General features: G+C 36.5%; 1 protein-coding gene across 1 annotated transcript in view; it reads right to left on the bottom strand.

The window, feature by feature from the left end:
- Positions 1-20,992, bottom strand: part of LOC145662913 (uncharacterized) — a 99,272-nt gene that overhangs the window by 37,540 nt on the left and 40,740 nt on the right. The window contains exons 5-6 of the mRNA XM_081728918.1: positions 11,090-11,222; positions 5,253-5,406 (exon numbers count right to left, since the gene is read on the bottom strand). Of these exons, the coding sequence (XP_081585044.1) occupies positions 5,253-5,406; positions 11,090-11,222 (287 nt within the window). The remainder of the gene's footprint in view (positions 1-5,252; positions 5,407-11,089; positions 11,223-20,992) is intronic.

Genomic DNA, 20,992 nt, shown 5'->3' with positions numbered 1-20,992 from the left:
ATATGCTTGATATCAGTAGAACAGAGTATCATTTCTAAATCGCTGTTGTGCGCCGTCATAGTCTGCTTCTCACACAACACAACAAATTACAAAAATCAACTTGCACGTTGTTGAACCAGAGTTAGCAAGCAATCATGAAATTCAATCGCGGAGTCGTGAGGTTTTTATATACTCTAATCACGGACTCATGATTACTCGTATATTTCGAACACTGTCAACATTTCTTAAGTCTTATTGATAGCTCCAACCTCTTTCGTCGTTGACTTTCATTGATTCTATCAAGTTCTTGCTCCGGACCAAGAAGAATTGGTGTAAGGAGCGAATGTTTGATTTGCGACAACAAATCAGTGCTATCTTTGACTGAATAAATTTACAGTGAGAAAAACGCAACGAGTTAAATTTCCTTTTCTTCAAATTGGTTTGTTTGTGCTGTGATTAGGGACCGAAACAAGCTTCGCTGAAAATCAAATCATATGCCAATGATAGCATTCTTCAGAAATAGTTCCAATCTGCTGAGTTCCACAAGTAAGAGCAATTAATGCTGTCACTTATTTTAGAAAACAAAATGTCGTCTGTGAGAGTTTAATTACTTGTTAGAAAGAGTCATCTGGGTTAATTGAAAATGACTGACATAGAGCTTCTGAAACAGAGAAAGAGGCTCAATTCTCTTGAAATATGATTGTACAATGTAGATTAGATATAATCACAGAATATACTGTCCCAAAAGTAGGTATACAGTACCGTACTGATCAGCTCATTGCATTCTTATTGTTATCCATGAGGTAGACTTAGTTTCTTTATTATTTGTTCTTAATGTGTTTAACTTACATCTTAAGCTAGGAACATCCGAAGCAAATAAACCTATAAACTAGAATGTCATACTTGATCAATGCAGGGATGTATACCTACTTTTGGGCCACCCTGTATACTATATATATTTAAAAACACTGAGATGTCGGAAAATTTACAAAAATAGGGGGAAAAAATGGATGTGTTTCAAACCTAAGACAAGATTTTGAAATTTTTTGAGATTTCAATACTGGAACTTCGAACATGTTCTCCAAATTTTATTACTTCGTCATAGTCATGCATACGACGACATTGGTAGTTCTTTTATGACACTTTGTAAGAAGGAAAATGGGGAAATCTCCGAAAACTGTCATATGTCGTAGTAGTTTCATAGAAATTCTTCCCTTCTCCCTATATTCGCAAAATTTTCCACATTCTTCTCATTAAAGTCGTATAAATTTTGTGCATAAAAATAGTACGAATGTCCTTATGAAAATTGGAAGTTTCGTCATGAAAATCGAAAAAATTATACATTTCCTGTTATTTTCAGGAAAAACCTCTGATATTTCCCTTTTCCCCTCTATAACTTTTCCGTAAAACAAAAACCAATATCACTTTTTCATTGTTACTTTCTATTCAGCGTACTAACATTAGCCAAAAATAATTGCTTCTGACTCCGTTAAATATAACATCCTTAAATTTATAAATTAGTATAATTAGTTCAGTCACTCGTTTTAAAATATTGAGGCTACGTTAAAATTCTATACTTTTTATTCGAAATTCACACTATACCAATGTTCTGAAACATAATGTTCAGAGCTATTTTCACTTCCACCCTTTTAGTGAGAATTTGATGGGAGAAGACAAAAGGAAGATAGTAACAAGAACTTTGGGAATGATCCAAAAAAATGCATCAAAAGATTGCGATCTTGGCCAATAATTAGATTTTGGATAAGAAACCACAAAAATTTTTAAAGGCCCCTAAATCGAGTTTTCGTATTTTTTTACGGAATAAACACATCCTTTTGAGTTAAGTAATAGTCTTGATAGTTTTGGTTTGACTACACTATATGTAATTTTTCAGATATAAGGCGTACAAGAAAATGTTTGATTGTATGAAAAATGTTCGATTTTTTGGATCAGGGGACACACAATTTTTGAACGACCCGTAAATCGATTTTTCCATATGTTTACGGAATAAGCACATCATACTGAGCAAATTTTTAATTTGAGTTTGATTACACTATATGTAGTTCTCAAAATATGGGGCGTACAAGAAAATGTTTGATTGTATGAAATATATTGAATTTTGTGGATCAAGGGCCACAAAAATTTGGAACGGTCCCTAAATCGAGTTTTCGTATTTTTTTTACGGAATAAGCACATCATACTGAGTTAAGTGATAGTTTGGGGTTGGCTATGTAATATATGTAATTCTCAAAATATGGGGCGTAGAAGGAAATGTTTGATTGCATGAAATATATTGAATCTTTTGGATTAGGGGCCACAAAATTTTTGAACGGTTCCTAAATCGTGTTTTCGTTTTTTTTTTTTTTTTTTTTCGGAAGAAGCATATCATACTGTGTAAATTGTTAGTTTTGGTTTGGCTACACTGTATATAGTTATCGAGATATAAGGCCTACAGGAAAATTTTTGCCTGAAATATATTGGTTCTTTTGATCCAAAAACTATATCGTTACTTAAGTCGTCTGTACATACTTCAATAAAACAATTTCTGTGGTTTAAAGCACGATACAAATTTTAATAAAAGAAATATTTCTCTTCATAGTAACGAGCACGGTTCGTCTTTCATAAGATGTTTAAAAAATCATTTTGAAAGTACTATAGACGTAGCCTGTGCATATATACATAGGTATTTCTTTTATTTCTGTATATATGAGGTGCATTCAAGCACACCTACATTTTTTCTTAGTACTGTCTCAACAGGTAGAAACGTGCTGTCTGTTTTAAGATACGCGAGTATTTGTTGTCAATGCGTGACAGGGATGGCAACAGTACGACACAAAAAACTCTAGCGACAGTGGTGAGAGTGATGATTGTTTTTGACATTTACGATATTCATAAAACGGCGGCGTTTTCATTACAAAGACAGCTTGTAATCATTTGTTTCCTCCACTTGCGTGGTGTGATACTGCTTAAAATTCATCGCCAGCTGAGTGAGACATGTGATGAAGGTGCTGTGGATGTGTGTAAGTACGTTAGTTTGTGTGACAGTTCAAAGAAAGCAGAACGTCATGTGACAGCAAACCAAGACAATCTCGCACAAACCAAGACAATCTGACGACATGATCGGACAAGTGGAGAAAGTTGTTTTGGAGGACCGTCGAATGAGGTATGGAACACACCGCCTCTAAACTTGGCATTTCCGTGGGATCTGTGAACACAATTCTGCATAAGGACCCGAAAATGTGAAAAGTGTCCTCCAGGTAGATGCCACGAATGCTGACGGACAACCACAAGACTGCGTGCGAGACATGTTGTCAGGCAATGCTGACGTGTGGTGACGGCACGAATGGGACTTTCTTCTAATCGATTGTGACAGTGGATGAAACATGGATGCCGTTTTTCAATCCTGAAACGAAGCGCCAGTCTGCTCAACGGAAGCATACAGATTCACCGCAACCAAAACAATTTCAGTTAAGCACCAATGCTGAAAAATGATGGTGGCCATGTTGTGGAACAGGGATGGAGTAATCCATACTCATTGCGCTCCAAAGGACAATACGGTGACAGGCACATCCTACGAAGATATGGAGGAGCTCGTTCCAACATAGCGTGAAAAACTGCCAAAAAAAAGTATGCACATGTGCTCTTCTCCCAAAACAACGGACCAACGCATCAGGCGAACGTGACACACCAGTTTCTTCGTGACAAGAACTTCGAAGTGATTTCTCATTCACCCTACTTACCTGACCACTCCTACACGTGGCATATCAGTTCTTAGCGACTTTTGGCTGTTTTCAACAATGAAAGAATCGTGCCGCTATTGCATCAGCGATTTTCCAATCGTCAAAACGGACTCCTAAAGAAGCATTCCCCACGGCCACGGAATCATGGCGACGACGTTGTGAAAAATGTGTACGGTATAGGGAGACTACGTCGAGAAGTGACACAAGCTCCATACTTTTCATGTGATTAGTTAATGACAAGAAAAAGGTGTTAAAACTTGAATGCACCTCGTACGTATTTTCCAATTTAAAAATAATTCCAGTTTCTTCTTTCCGTCTTTTGTCGTTCTGAGTAATATACAGTGTGCCCACAAAAGCACTCCCTGATTCGAACTGATTGTACAATTAAAACTTTTTGCAATATGTTTGTAGGTAAGGTATCAGAAGGTGTAGTAACTCAAAATATTTTTGTTTCTTCACCACAGATTGTAACATTTACTCATTTTTCTGCTAGAGGGCAGTAAATTCAAGATGGCACTCTCCAAACCGCAATGCAGAGTGTGTGTTAGAATTCCACACTACGAAGTGATGAAGCAATCTTCTACCTGCATTATGTGGATCAGAGAATCCTCACGCCACGCTGGAGATACAACGTGATTCTCCTAGGTGTAATATGTTTTGTGCCATATCAGAGCAGAGAGTTCAAGATCCTTTTTTCTTTCAAGGGAAAACTGTGTCCTGCAAGAGTTACTTGGATATGTTACGGAACTGATTGATGGAAGGTGACTACTTTCTGAGGTAGGTGACTACTTTCTTTAACAAGATGGGACACCACCGCACTGGCATCGTAATGTCCGTAATTTTCTCAATGAGGTTCTACCAAACAGATGGATTGGTCGTGCTGGACTCAATGACCAGGTGTTTCTTCACTGGCCTCCTAGATCACCGGACCTTACTGTTTGTGATTTTCTCTTGTGGGGGTATATCAAAAATATAGTGTACGTACTTAACCTACCTGCATCCATGGACATTCTACTGGACAGAATCACAGAAGCTGTAAACACAATCACGCCGGATATCCTTTCCAGAGTATGGAATGAGCTCGATTGTTTGCCGTGTGACAGGTGGGGCACACATTGAGTGCCTGTAATGAACACGTATTACGCGACACTTTATGAGAATTGTTACACGTCTACACAAAAAATGAACACAATATTCCCCAAGGTTTTCATTTTATAACCAAATAAAATCGAGGAGTGTTTTTGTGGACACACTGTATTATCAAAATACGAATGTTTTAAAAAGATCAAATTTTTCTTGATAATCAACTTCGTCATTTTTTGGTATTTGGGACGAATCTTGTCACTATCTATCCACTGCTTTATTCCGCAGTTTGTAATTATAGAGGATTCATCGAACATGTCGGAAATATCAAGAAGCTTCCCTGGTGATATTTAAAGGTAGAAATCATAAAACACATGAACTTTGCTTCAGTAAAATTAACAAAAATAGACTGGTTTAATATTAATAGCATATGAAATAGTAACAACCTACCTGAAAACAAAGTGTTCCATATACTGTAAGTATACCCTGCCATGTTGGCTTAATATTATGTGGAACTGTCCCATATCTATCGTCCTCCCACATTGTAGTCCATGTCAAAGCAGTAACAGTGCATATTGATACTATTCCGAGTCCAGTAACGTATCTGAAAATGATGAATTATTAGAAAAGGAAAACCACGACACCTTGCTGATTGATATTACAGAATAACAATTAGGCCTATACCCAATTAAATTCTTTTTTAAGAACGCTTACCTCTAGAAGCTTCTAAGAACGCTATTTCATTTCTATCTTATTTTCAAATACTAATGTATAAATATTTCTGAGATTCAATGTAAGTTCATTTTATGTATTTATATTTTATATACTTTTTAGTTTTCAAGATAGTGAAATTTACTAGTATTTTGTATTCTGATACTTTTTCCCGTTAAATACAGTGAGTGAACCCACGGTTTACGAACCCATTTCTTTACGAACAATTTTTGGGAACAATTTTTTCCTCGGTTTAGAACAAAATTTCGAGTTATGAACGCACACACATGCCTGTACCGACAATTCCATGCAGATAGTATTTCTTTTGTGCATTTGCCGTAAAGTGATCAAAAGTTAATTGTTCTTTTTTGCACTTGTTTCTGCTTTTTAGCTCTCATTCTGTTTTTTTTATTTGTCTTTATGAAGAATAATATTATCATATTATATTCTTCATCACGGAAAGCATTTTAAAATGTTAAAAAAATACATACATTACCATGTTTTTGAACGTATTAATTGTATTCACATTAATTTGTGGAAAAAATAATTTTGTTTTAAGAACATTTCGGGGCATTACTCGATCAGACGGTTCTACCAAATTTTCACACATCTATTGCATTTTTCGTTATCTTCTTCCACAGCATACACTAAATGAGAAACTAATGCATAAACCACGACAATATTACGCTCTTTATCGCACAATTCTTTGGAATAGAATCGTATATTGCATTACATGCATCGCAAACGTCCATTGCTACCACGAACAGAATATTCCCGCCGTTTATTCCCACCATTTTCGCGCCCTTGTACTCTTCCGCCTTCCGCTTCAGTAAATAGTTACACTTAGAATACGTTCATTACCATTCAAAATATATTTCAATATGATATCCACTGACTGAAATTACTTATATTCACACTCCTCTTCTTTTACGAAAAGTGTTTGACATCGTATTTTACCTAAATTTTGTTTTTGGTAGAGCCGTCTGCTCGAGTGAACCCCATTTCGGTTTACAAACTGTGTTACAGAATGGATTAAGTTCGTAACCCGTGGGTCCACTTTTTTTTTTTTTTTTTTTTTTTTTAATGTTGATTGAAAATTATCCATCTGGATTCAGTAAAGAGCTATGCCTTTTCTTTGCCAGAATTACATTAACATTTTGTTTTCGATTTAACAAATACCCATGGATGATTTAGGTAAATGAGAAGTATACGTACACATTTATATATAATTTGTAAAAGACATTCACTTTTAACTCGAACAGTTGAATAAATTATGTTATTTGTAATTGATGAGGCCAAATGCGATACCACTTAGACATAAGGAAATCTATAAAATATCGTAGGAACTAGAGTACCAAGCAGCTGTAAATTCAGAAATTTGCACCCCCGTAAAATTTTCGGTTAGGAGTGTGGAAAAAATATTTTGGAGAAAATTAATCCTCAGATTTTTAGGACTGTTTCTAGGGTTTATTGATCTTACGATATAGTGTAACTATTAATTATGAATTTACTTCCCTCTGTCGTCAATACGAATGAGCCGAATGAAAATGAAATGAAATCTTTGAGTTTTACGTCCCACGGTTATGCCGGTTAGGCTAAAGGAGACGGTGATAATGAGAGATGAGTGAAATGGTGGAATGAAGAAAGTGGGAGGAAACGGGAGTACCCCGAGAAAACCCACGAGCACGGTGTTTGTCCACCACAAAGTTCACTTGGCGGGGGCTGGGATCGAACCCGGGACCCCAAGCACCAGAGGTGAACGCTCTACCACTGAGCCACCGCGCCCCCCGAATGAGCCGAATGAACTTTCAGTCATACATTACTATATTTCTAAAATGCTCTTTTACTCTAAAAATACGCATATCACTTAAAAATGCTAAAATTTTACTTCCTTTGAGGTAAGATACTGACAGCCAAAAAAGAAAGAGAGAGAGAGAAAGAAAAAAGATCTTCCTACATAATATTTTCTGAATACCTTTGGATAAACTCGGTCTACCTTCCTTGATGACAATAGCAGCATTTGGGAAGGGCATGAAAACAATCTGACTTTGAGAAATATACAGGTATATATTTATTATAGTAAATTGTATAGTAATATTCTAACTAAAATAAACGTTGAAACTCTTATGTCGGGAGTACTTTGACACAGGCCCGTATCCAGGGGGGTCTAGGGGCCGGGCCCCCCTAAATTTTGGCTGCCCCCCAACAATTTTCACGGTAGGCTTGCAAATGAACTATAATGTGGTAATATGGTTGGATCGGCCCCCCTAACTTCAGCCGGCCCCCCCCCCCTAAATTTTTGGGCTGGCTACGGGCCTGCTTTGACACCTTCTCCTCCCACTGCAAAATCTGAAATGACGTTACTGGATGCTGAGAGATGACGTTACTGGATGCGTTCCTACTTTCTTCCATTCTCGCTACATGACCGACTCACCTGAGCCTCCTAGACTTGATGCCATTACAATGTTTGCTAAACGGTATACTTTATGCAATTTCTCGTTATGAAGTTTCCATTCTTCTCCATTCCCGTTCCTCTTGGGTCTGTCTCAGTATTTTATTCTCAAGTACTTCCTGTCTGTGTTCTTCCCTCAGAGTAAGCGACCTGTTTGGCAACCACACAGCACAACAGACATGTTTATTCAAATATTTTTAAGCTTCGTGAAAAGACAGAACTCTTGAAAGAGAAACAATATATGTTTTCCGAAGTGAGAAAGCACTTCATTACATCTTTTCGAGACAAGACAAAACAAGTCCAGATTTAACTCGGCAACACAGGCACACAATCCCTAGGCTAATATTCCAAAAGTTGAAAATTCCTCTCTCTATCAAGTTGAAAATTCCTCTCTCTATCTTTCTACCGTCAATCAGGTGATCATTCAGTTTAAACCAGAGTGAAAGGAATTTTTAGGCCATGTTGTCGATTTGCACTGACAAAACAAGTGACAGCCGAGGTTGCAGATTTGTGAAAACATCTTTGAGTTTTGACACAATTGCTATTGTGAAGTATCTGTGAAGTAACAGTGATGCGACTGTAAGATGACTGTGTAAACTCTTAACTTAATTCGCCAAATTCAATTATTTTATAAAATCACATTTATCCACGACAGAATCATGAACTCTTTAAAATTCAACGGAACTAAACTTTTTATTAATGTTGTACATTGCCACAGTTTGAATAAGCATGAATTTGTTAATTGTTACTTTTGAAATTGTTAATAAACGCGACTGATTTCCTTCTTGCCTTTCCGCGTTCCTTTCTGCCTAGCTTGACATATCCAAGTTCACTGAACGTCAAACTAATCGTTTTTCGATTAAGCAAAAACCATAGAGGACACATTAACAGGGGTATTCGACATAAGGCTTAGGAAGGTGCAGGATCGTCGTGACAGGCACGTCGCTCCATTGGAGAACAACCAACTCCATGTCTCGGGATTACCATTCTGTCGGTTCATCGCCGCAGATTCAATAGAGTCCAATATCTGACTAGTTGAATAAAGGTGTAGAAGAACATCATTGGAAACGCATCAAGACAAGAGAACTTGACGCCCCTGGCTGTCCAGCAGGATTAAGATCCAGTTGTTGGCTGACTCCAGTACATCCAGACTTCTCCAGGGAAAACCATTCATCATCCAGATGACCAGGACAACACCAGTATAATCGAATCCGTCAGGCTAGTGCTCATCGTTTATCTCTTAATCATAAGCTATCTCTCTCTCACCTTTTCCCCAACTAGTCATTTTCAAAATTAAAACATTTGAATTTTATTTAAATTCAACCATGATTTCGCAGTTAAGTACCGTGTTGTGCATCAGTTTCATCCCCAATTGTTACATTATTCTATGAATATTTTAGAAATTATTCTGAGCTACAACTGATGGCAGAGTACCGACACACTATTTACTGGTACAAGTTAAGAGTCTTCATCCCGGCGAAATTAAAATACCGCTAATTTTACAGTTATTATGTGATATTTTCAAATAGATAAAAGATAATCGAAATGTGGAACAACAGCGCCCTAGACAACATTTTATTTTAAATGAGAAACCGTTATCACGACTCACTTATCTGCTTTCGATTTCGAGCCATTTTGAAAATCGACATTTATTTTCGCGTTTCTAAACAGCTGAAAACGGAAAGCCACTTGGTGACTTGTGATAACGGTACCTCATGCAAAATAATATTGTCTAGGGCGCTCTTGTTCCATATTTCAATTATCTTTTATATATTTGAAGACATCACATAATTACTGTAAAATAAGCGGTATTTTAATTTCGCCGGGATGAAGACTCTTGAGCCTTTATGGAACATCTACCAAAAGGAACCACTGCTCAACGAAAAATTGAACAACTGATATGATTGAATGTACGTTTATGCTTTCAGTATAGAGTCATTTCAAGTGAACCATTCCTTGCTGAGGCTTTCATGTAGAGGTAGCAGAAGAATGTAGAGAAAGCCTGCCCAGAATTCAGTATGAATTTACTTCAACCAACCGCAAAGCATGGAGAATTTGCAGGGATTATATCGAGCACTATTTGATGCGCACATGCATCATGATCAGATCATAGGAAAGCATGACTAATATCAGTAGCGGAAAGTACTTCGCCATGTTCAAAAATAGCTTTCTTCCGAAATTCTCAAATTGTTTGTTGAAAAAAAGTAGATTTCTGCTCATGGAAGATCGCAGTCAATATCGAACTCATTAAACGTCTTGAAATTGTTGGCCAAAAGCATTCATGGGCCAGCCAGTCACTTGATGCAAATGTAATGGAGCGCTTATGGCCTATCATTAATCACAGAGAAATAAATGACAGTGCAGAGATCATTTCTAATAGAGATCTTTTAGAATGTTTGTATAAGGAATGGATCAATATTTCACAATCGAGAAGGCCCGGCCAGACTAAAATTTTGAACAAAGCAAAAGGTGTTTGAAACTACTATTAAGACCCTATTATCCTCAACTAATTACCCTGAGTGTGGCAATAACCTTATAAATATAGTTTCTAACATTCTACCTTGGACCTCGAACGCCTGAAACGTTATGAATCTATTAAAACATCAACATGTAAGCGAATGTCAAAGCTACTAGCAGTCGTTACTGTACCGGTATATTAACTGTCAGAGGTCATGCTGTCACAGCTACAGATGACCCAGCGTTTCTTGCGAAATACGTTTCTTGCGAAATACGTTTTGTGTAAAACAGTGATGTACGCAGAGTTTTATCAAAGTGTGTTCAAGCACTCAATCTGATATTCTTTCAGCACAAGCGTAATTTTTCTATATACATTTTTTAAAAATAGTAAATCTTTATTTTTTCAAAAAAATATCTTGTTCTAGGATGGCTTAAAATTCCGATACCTTCCCTTGCTATGGCATATATGTAAAAGAACATGAAGGTCTCTGAACACGGATGCGGTTCAAAGTACGGACCTGGTTCCTGTAATTCGAATTTCACACTAAGATGTTGATATATTTCTCATATAACCTTGGTGTTGGCATAAGAGAACTTTAAACTGTAAACAAACTTGCAATATGGGATACATACGAGGTAAAAATAATGGGAAAGCTGCTATACTTACTTCATGTCTTTTGGACTGCCAAGCCACATACAAGGACACAAGCAGGCAGATAAAATTAGAAGTAAAAAGCAGAATTCTATGTCAGAATTGTATCCAAATACTTTTCGTACGATGACTTCGAAAGTTTGGGAGGCTGAAATGAAATTGAGAACAGAATATTTAATTTACGTATTTAATTATATACAACATAAACCAAATCTGTATTACAATGAATTGTAAGTTTCAAGGAAATTAATTTCTTACAATAAAAGTTTGTAAAGTTCTGTTCTTAGTTAAAATTCCTTTTTCTTTAACTTTGTTGTCCACAATGGGTACTCACATCGGTGCGAACTAAGCATCGCTTCATACCAATGCGGAAATAAACTTCCTTAATATAGCCTATTCATTCTTTATGTTAGTTCTGGCCTTCTTTTCCTGTGTGTATGTATGTGTGTGTCTTTTAAAAATATTTTCTTCATATTAGTGATTCGGAAGGCTTTATGACTTTTGTAATTACATTGTAGAACCGCGAATGTTTGCTGCTGATCATCTAATACTCGATGGTTTTACAAATGAAGGTTCCAACAGGTCATATTCACGAGGTACAAGAAATGACAGTGTTGCTTTCTATTTAATTAGTTTGCCACTTCCTGACAATTTGGTGCTAGACCTTAGGGCAAAAGCATAAGCTCTTGTCTGTAGTAATCACAACTGTTTGAACTTCAGAATGAAATAGTAACAATTCACCAGCAAAACTAACTATGTATATATACAGTATACGTATAATGTTGAAGGTTGAGCCACGCATTTTATATGTTTCTTGTAGCCTTTTGCTTAGGGTTACGACCCTGACTCCTGCCTAGACTCATAGTTAAGATACTTGCTTTTATATTCCTTGTTTACAGGTTCAAATCCTATTATGAGTAAAAAGTGACTGTGATCCAACATTAGTTCATTCACAACTTCATTATTGTATAAGAGCGCCGAACATAATTCTAATCTCCAATTTTGTATATGATGAAAAATGTTTAATTTATGCTTTAATTCGAATCAAATAACAGTTTGGTTCTGTCTTATTTTAGGTTGTAGTCTGTGTAGCAAATTTACTTAGTAAATACGTAAAACACAAAAATACTAGAACAGTAAAACTAAACTCTGTTTTAACGGCGGTGAACAAAATTACTTATGTCCTTACGCTATTAAAAACATAAACTATTTTCTGTTCCCTCTTACTTCTAAACAATAGTAAACTAAATATTTATATCCTTCCCTATTTTAAAGATTAACTACTATCTGTTTTCTCTTACTTATAAAAAATAGTAATCAGAACTATTTATATTCTTCTACTATTCAGGAACATGATAGACTAATGATTCTTGGCCCCCATGCTTAATATACTAGCAAAAGTGCCAGACTTCGCATGGGAACATTAATGTGCGACATTATTGACCAAGGCAAGCGTCTCGGAAGCGGTTTTGCCCAGGTGAAAGCAAAATCTAATCGTGTAGCGCTGCTACACCAAACGCTCCATTTCTCACATTCTCTGTCATGACTAAAACTCAAAAACAGCTTTTGTACCGCGCATGATCCTCACTGCATCAGAGCTCGGACGCGACTGCCCGTTGCCGCCCTGTGCATCAGGGTTGCCACACTCGAGACTCGTGATGATGCCAACCACGGGTCTGAATTATGCTAGATTTTTGTAAATTATGCCAGATTTTCAAATTATCTTTCCTAGCTAATTTTAAAGACACGCCCCTACTTATCTTCATTATTTTAATGAAGTGTATTAACTGTATTCATGTACAAATTTAATATGACGCTGTTAGGAATGATGATAAATAGCACGTTATAGGGGAGGATGGTCGAATTTATATTTTATGAATGGATAACATTTTAAGAAATATATATACAACATGCCGCTTCCGACAGCATTTCTTTTAGTGTATTACTAGTTGTCCCCTAACGCTCAAATCCCTCCCCTCTCAAGTTGTAAATTGAAAGGAACAGAAACATCCCAGATAATCACACATTCAGGTGTCAGTTGGCAGTAATAAAACTATGGGTAAGTAAATATGTTTTGCAGTCACGTTTGCTATTTTTGAACATTTACGTTTGCTCTGAATTCAACAAAAAATTACAACCGCAGAAATACTGACTGGTTTCATTGCTCCAACCATCGCTTCAATTAAAAAGAATAATTCCCGACGGTCTTTAAACCATCTAAATTTTCGTTCTTTTTCTTTTTAACAAAGGGTAAAATGAAATTATGCTAGATTTGGCCAGGATGCTAAAGTCAAGATGCTAGATGCTAAATGCTTGTGGATTATGCTAGATCTAGCATCAAGATGCTAGATATGGCTTCGTGCATTGCTTAGCTTAGACTTCCTGCCGCAAGGAGAGCGCGCTTCTGGCGACTGGAGCGCCTCGCAGCGGTCAGTCTCATTATTCTATGGACAAACCCTGTATGTGTATGCCAATTTGTTTCTAAAAATATATGTACACACCGAGTTTCATCTTCCTAACATGAAGAATTTGTAAGATATTCTATTTTGGATATCTTGGAATCCCTTAAGTCAAAGAGAGGAAATTTGGTGTTTTGGACTTATAACCTATAATAATTAAATACATGTTTAAGCATTTTTAGATGTTTGACCTAGAATGGAAGGAAAGGGGCGGGAGTGCTTCCTTAAGGTGACCACATCAGGCGTTGGAATAGTGCGGAAAACCAAGTTCAGACGAATTTTATAGAAAAGGTACAAAAGGAAGAACGAAAAATATAGCCCACAGTAATCGGTGTGGGTATTTGCTAGTATATATGGATTGGAGATGTGGACATTAACAAAATCAGACGTTCACTGTCTGCAGACTACACAACGAATGATAGAGATACGTATGTTAGAAATCACCTTCCAAGATAGGGAAAAAAATCACAAGATCAGAAAGATGACAGTGATGGTCATTAAAATAAAGGAATTGATATGGCAGTGCGAAGTACATATTGCAAGAAAAATGATGATTGATGGCCAAAAGCAAATATTGACTGGATACCGAGAGACAAGGCTCGAACTTAGGAAGCATTCTTACACAATGTGGTGTAACGAAATAAAGAAGCATTGTAGAGTAGTGACCTGAAAAAGAATTTCCAAGCTAAATGGTTGTGGAGAAGAGTTCGACTTATCTCCACACAGCAATAGCGAATTGACAGTAGTTGATTTATTATATGTATAATAGTTGCACCACGGAGGAATAATCACTGAAAAATCACTTTTGCCATTAAGTTCAATGGAGCAAAGCAGCGCCAAACATCAGCAACCATTTTCCAGTGTTAAATAACACCTAGGAGTAAGATACTTATCAAGGAAATTTTCTTTCTGACCCACTGGAAAGCGTGGGAGCCGAAAGAAATAGCGAAAGGCGTACAGAACAGAGTCTCAATGTGCCAAAGGCGCACAGACTTGCGCTTTTCGCAGTCATTATCAATTAAAATACCTTGGGGAAATGTATCACTATTTACTGACATTTACACATAGGCCTATAATATCTTTGGGGATTACGCATAACGTGTTGGAGTGAATATAGTGTGTACAACTCTGTCCTTAGGCCCATAGACAATTACAGTATTGGAGTAAAACAAGTTAATGAGCGGAGCCCCATGTGTCCTCGAAAATTGCATTATGAGTATTTTTTTTCGTTTTCTTCTTCTGGACGGTTCGATTAATATCTAGCATATTTTACATGACCTTCCTTTATAGTAAATATGGGGAAACTCAGGTCAAACTTTATGTTTAGGAAATTCGTGTACCTTAACAATGTTCTACTTGAATCCACTTTTCCTTTTGTTCAGCTTATGAAGTGTAATTTTGTTTGTTTCTTGACTTAGAAGATTTTTTTTTTTTTTTTTTTTTAAGAAAAGGCCGATCAATTTTGTTACCACCATGATAGTAATAGTTTTGCATCAGAAAATGTTTAAAAATTTATTTTTTTATGGGAACTATTTGTGTAATATTTATAAAACAATGGTAAGAATTCGTAACTTCGAGGTCGATTAATTCCACCACAGGAAACAAACAATAAGGTATTCATATTCTCATTGGCAGTCAATTCTCTTCTTTCTTTCTTTCTTTCTTTCTTTCTTTCTTTCTTCTCAATCCCTCTTCTTTGGTGTTAGTGTAGCGATCTTCATTCCACCTCCCAAGTAGTCATTTTGAAAAGGGATGGAATCGAGACGAATCCGAGGACAGTCACGGTCTCGACTCGGTCGACAAATAGTGATTTCAATGTCGGTTTTTTGTCTCGAGTCGAAATTTGTCGTCTAGGTCTCGTCTCGATTAACAGTAGTTTACCTCGACCTAGGTTTCGGTCTCGAGAGCCAAGTCTCAATTTTCTCTCGAAGTAAATTGTTTGAAATTAAAAATGTATAAATGTAGTAGCATTTTAGAATCTGTCGTTTGCTACTTACGTTTTCTTTTTACTTAATCCTTGACTGGAAAATTATTGGAGGCTAAATAACTAACTCTCGTGCTTCCTGAATAGGTGTTCGCCGATTCAACACCCAGTAGGTGTGTCAAGCCTTGTATAAAACCCGAATAGTGACATATCGTATTTTAAGAAGTGGTTCTCGTCCTTTCAGTCTTGGTATTGAAAACGGATATTAACCTCTAATCAATTAAGTTCGATACTACAGTTTAATTCCTTTCTGTTAAATCAGTTTTATTCAATATAGATAACGTGTAGATAGCAGCAAGACTGTATATAGGTCTAATCAAAACGTAATGGAAATTTTATGACTTTTCAATTATTACACTGTTTTTTTCACTGCTGTGTTCACCACAGGAAGTTGTGTCCATTATCTTAAGAAATATTTGTGTGGTAAATTACTAAACTACAACATATTATTATTATTATTTCAGATGGATGAAATACTTTATCATTTCACTTACCCCAGGTTAACTGATACTTTATAACTCAGATTTGAGCCATTTTATGAATGCAAAATCTTATATTTAAATATCACAGAATACTCGCCGTTTTGTCTTACAGTGTTTTTTGTTAAACATTGGAACATGTGTCAACATATTTTAAATAACGAGTTACAGTTGTCTACCTATAGGGGCTTATGAAATATTAGCTATATTTTTGGCATGCGTTTTAACACCCACCCTCTTTACAATATAGGTTTTAATGAAAGAAACTTGTTAAAAACCCAATTGCGAGCCAAGTGCTAAATGTTCCCAAATTTATTTTAAATGGTTCAGCTATTTTTCCGTGATGATGAGACACAGTGTCAATTTGAATGTAGGTCTAGATAAAAAAAAAAAAAAAAAGGTATAGAAAATGCCCCTCCCTCCCTTAAAAGTGGAATTTTCGTAAACGATAGGACTTATGTTCACTTATTTTTAATAAGATATTTATATGAGTATATTGATTTTCATCTCCCTAACTTTAGGGGTTCATGAGCAGGGGCGGACTGGCCCACCCGGCTACCCTGCAAATGCAGGGTGGGCCTCCAAACAGGTGGGCCCCCTCCACCACTTTTAAAAAGATGTGTTCAATTAAACCTACCAGCATCAAAAATATGGCAGGGTAACTTCCGCAAACTTGTGTTTTGCATTAAAAAAGACGTAAAGTTAAACTTTCATGAACAGACCTTATTCTTCTTCACGTTTATCGATTTGAAAAGGTTCCGTCTATAAGACGATCAGGCCCTAAACCGTTGCGGGGTTTGTGATACAGCAGCTGTTAAAAACGAGCACGTTAATTACTACTTTTTAAAATATAATAATCACAGTAGATTACAGGCTGTTATTGGATTTGGATACCATTACCTACTCCGGTCCTTTTACAAGCCGGCGAGTGGCGATGTTTTAAAAAAACAATAGTTTCGTAGATATTGTTATTGTGGAAAGTGGAGGTGGAGCCGGAATGCTTTTGAACTGCATTGTCCTCAGACCAAGCTTCGAAAAAAGAAATCGGATCAAGCTTCGTTTTTTTTTTTTTTTTTTTCAGTGCGGTAAAGCGAAAAGAAATTAGTCGCCACTATCAACGATTGTTTTATACAAACCTCTAACAATTACTATGAAGTTGCTGCCCTCGGATCGGGTTTTATTTGTATATTACATCGAAGAGCAAATCCGATAGCAGCAATTCAATTATTGGAACACCAGTTACGTGTCGTTTGTCGTGGAAGACAGATGTGGTTGTGTCAGTATGGATGGTAGGAGTGATTGTAAGATTACTGTAAAAAAAATATAAAAGTGGTGCTAAAAAGCGAGAACACAAACGAAGATGTGATTTACAAAAAGCTGCATCTGACCCAAAACAACGTAAGCTATTTGAAAATGTGAAGCCTCAAGAAATAAGTGAGTGTGATGTGACTCATTCGAGTACTGCAGGACAGTTGCCAAGTTTTTTTTTTTTTTTTTTCTGTCTAAGGTTTTTATAAATTATAATGTATACACCACGTCTTTGGATGATTTCAGTCAATTGTGGCTTATCTTTTATGGCTATTTTTACTTGAAATTACACAACTTTAACAGGCGAACACGAAATTAACTGAATTGTTTGCTGCCGCGTAGTGCTTTCAAACGGGTCAGACCAGGCTTTCATGGGTCAGGGGTCGAGTCAAGCCTGCTTGAGACACGGGTCGGGTCAGGTCACCTACGCTAGGGTCAGGACTGCTCTAGCCACGGGTCGGCTTGGGTCAACTTGACCCGACCTGTGACCCAAGGAGGTTCGACTCGAGCCCTGACCCGATGAAGCCTGACCTGACCCGTTTGAGAGCACTAGCTGCCGGCACTGGGCTCAGTAAGCGTTGGTATAACTTCTAAAAGTGCTGAATACTTATGCTGTTAGTCAAAGTGTGTATATCGTGTAAATGTTAACTTCCCTTTAGTTATTTAAAGTTAATTTAAAATAAAAGTGTAGTAAAATGTAAAAATTATTTGTGATGTGCAAAGTAGGTATTCATATGAAAAGAGAAGTTGGGGTCAGCCGAGGAATGGGCGGACTACACTAGACGGTAGATGATATGTAATATTCCTGCGACATGAAGATATGATATTATGACTTACTTATGTCAAGGAAAATCTTGCGTTTCGAAATCTATCGCAAATTTACCTCCAATCGCATTCTTTGTGGCATTGAGGCCACAAAGTTACAGCCTTTTCAAGTTTCCAACACTGACGCCATGTCTGTTGTCTCACCTGACACGCTTGGGGGGAGGGGAGTTGTCTGCTAAGAGCGGGGCGTACTTCCTCGAGATTATACAGCAATATTTAGACGAGTTTGTGTATGTGGGTTACAACATTTTCTTCTCGCCAAAAAGACAGGTACAGAGATAGATTGCAGTACATTCGCGAGCAGACTCCCGACTGAAGTAAGTGATATTTTTACGTATCAAGGGGGAGGGGAGCCCCAGATAAGCTATGACAAAATACGGATCTTCGTTAAGTAGGGTGGTTGCAGGTTTGGTTACTTAAAAAAAAGTTTCAGATATGTTATTTTACATGAAAACGCAACAAAAATTGCCTCAAAATTAATTAACGTTTCCCAAATGTCTATATCTCCTCTACTGCTTTTTTTTTTTTTTTTTTTTTTTTTTTTTTTGAATCTGATGGCATTTTCTGAAACACCAGTCTTTATTTTGGGATTTCCAACAGACATGGGTAGAATCATGTCAAAATTACACATGTATATATTTTGGGTTTTTTAAAACATGACATTCATTTGTTTAAATAACTGGTTTAAATTCATTACATAAAAAACAATAGCACTATATAAATAACTGAAAGCACCAATTCCGGTATTGTGTGTGTTTACAATAAAAAATGATGCCAGTTACACACTGTATGAAGTACTATTAAAATGTTCCTACTTCAGATTTTTTGTAATTAATGTTTTGCTTTTGTATGAATATATGGGATACTATTTATGGGTTCGAAGATCGACTTTTATATGTAATACATATGAAGAATGCCAAGTACATTTTTTACATTTTTATACAGTGGGCCCTCATTTCAGTTTAGCAGGGTGGGCCCTATGGTTGCCAGTCCGCCCCTGCCTATTATTAGTACAAATTTTGAGCTCCCTGATTTTTCTAGGATACGTATTTTTTAAATCAAATAGGCCTAATAAAAACCGAATTCGAGCCTTAATGTAGGCACTATGTTCAAAAATTCATTTCAAACTGTTCATTGTTCAAAAATTCATTTTTTCGTACAGATGTAACTGTATCAAGCAATGTTGAATCCACTTTTATATTTATAGATGAAAGAGTAATACAAATGGTACTAAATAAATATGAAGAATGCTTTTGATAGTTCTTTTTATTTCTGGTAGATGGGTGAGCAATGTTTACTTATCAATATTGTACATTATAAAGAATGTATTGTAGTCTTATTCTCCATTTTCTAACGCAGCTTTTTGAAAGAAATATCGTTGTTCAGAAAAATAGCAAGTAGTTTTTGATACTTGTAGATAGTTTTAGCTATCACAGTTGGAAACACTGGCTTTTCCAAGAAATTTTTAGAGAATACCCTGTAATATTTGGAAAGCTAGTACGGAGAGCAAACTAAATTTAGTCTTGTTGATTCCTTCGTTTAAAACGTTAATTTTTATAACTTTTCTAATATAACGAAATTCTACCCGACTTAACCAGTTAATTTTGGCTTTTGATTGCATCTAACTGTTTAACTTAATTAATTATTCGGTGGTTCACAAGTTTTTGTCGTCTAATTCTTCGTAATAAATGGATTTTCTAGTTGCAGTCGCATCGAATGATGTCATGTACATACGTAGCATGACTATGTACATGTAGGAAAACGTACAAGTAGGAAAACAACACCTTAAAATAACTTTTATTAATATAATCCACTTAGGTTTAATTTACCAAATTTACCAAGTTTTTCCTGCGTTGAAAGAAGTATTCTAGAACGTTACAATATTATTGGTATATATAACAACAAATTATCGTGTCTAGTTTAATAAAATTAGGATTATTCATTTATGTAGATTCCATCGTCCTTATGCAAAGTCGTTTTGACGTATGATTAGCGTCTTACTAAAAGCCTGACTACTGCAGGTAACATGTTAGTCGAATTCTTTAGTACAGCACTAACCACTCCTCAGAACGACTCTGCATTAGGTCCCATACGTTTAAGTGAGTGGGGCCATGTTTATGAACATGTAACCCTCTCTGGCGACGGAAAAAGGAAACAAATAACCTGTAGGATGACATAATTTTCGAGAATTCTAAACTGAATGGACGTGGGTGCAATAAAAATTCAGCCACTTTGATATTAACTGACAGTTTAAGCGATTTAATAATTGCTCTGGTGTTTTGAGGTTGAAATCAGTACCAAACATTTCTTTAATTGGGCATTATGAGGAATAATAAAATGAAATATTTCAGTTTAACGTCCATCGATTACGCCCTTTAAGCTAAGGAAGACGATATTTAATGCAAGTGAATGATAATGGAAGAATTGGTGGAATGAGAAAGTAAGAGGAAAGTAGATTACCTCTAGAAAACCCGCGGACACTATGTTGTCCACCACAAGCTTACTTGACCGGGGATTGAACCAAGGACTCCCCGCACCAGAGATAAGCGCTCTATTACTGAGCCAACATGACCCCATTACACGGGTGGATCCAGGACGGACTTCTGGGGGGGAGGTGGGTTGGAATACTGCTACTTTTAAGAGGTCCAAATTCGGGATTGGTCTTATTTATATATATAAAATAAGAAAGCTTCCTCTTCTAGGGGGGCGATTGCCCCGATTGCCCCCCCCCATGGATCCGCCACTGCCCCGTTGTTATGAATAATATCCAGTGGTTTTGGTTTAGTACTCGCAAATTCTAATTTGTTTTAAAACAGTAACACCAAATTGATAGGGAAATTAAACTGGTTCCGATCTCACCTTT

Source organism: Thermobia domestica, chromosome 10 (assembly GCF_964235325.1).
Source record: "Thermobia domestica chromosome 10, izTheDome1.hap1.1, whole genome shotgun sequence".
Classification (NCBI taxonomy): domain Eukaryota; kingdom Metazoa; phylum Arthropoda; class Insecta; order Zygentoma; family Lepismatidae; genus Thermobia; species Thermobia domestica.
The sequence above is the reverse complement of the archived record's forward strand: the minus strand, read 5'-3'. Positions and strand labels throughout refer to the sequence as shown.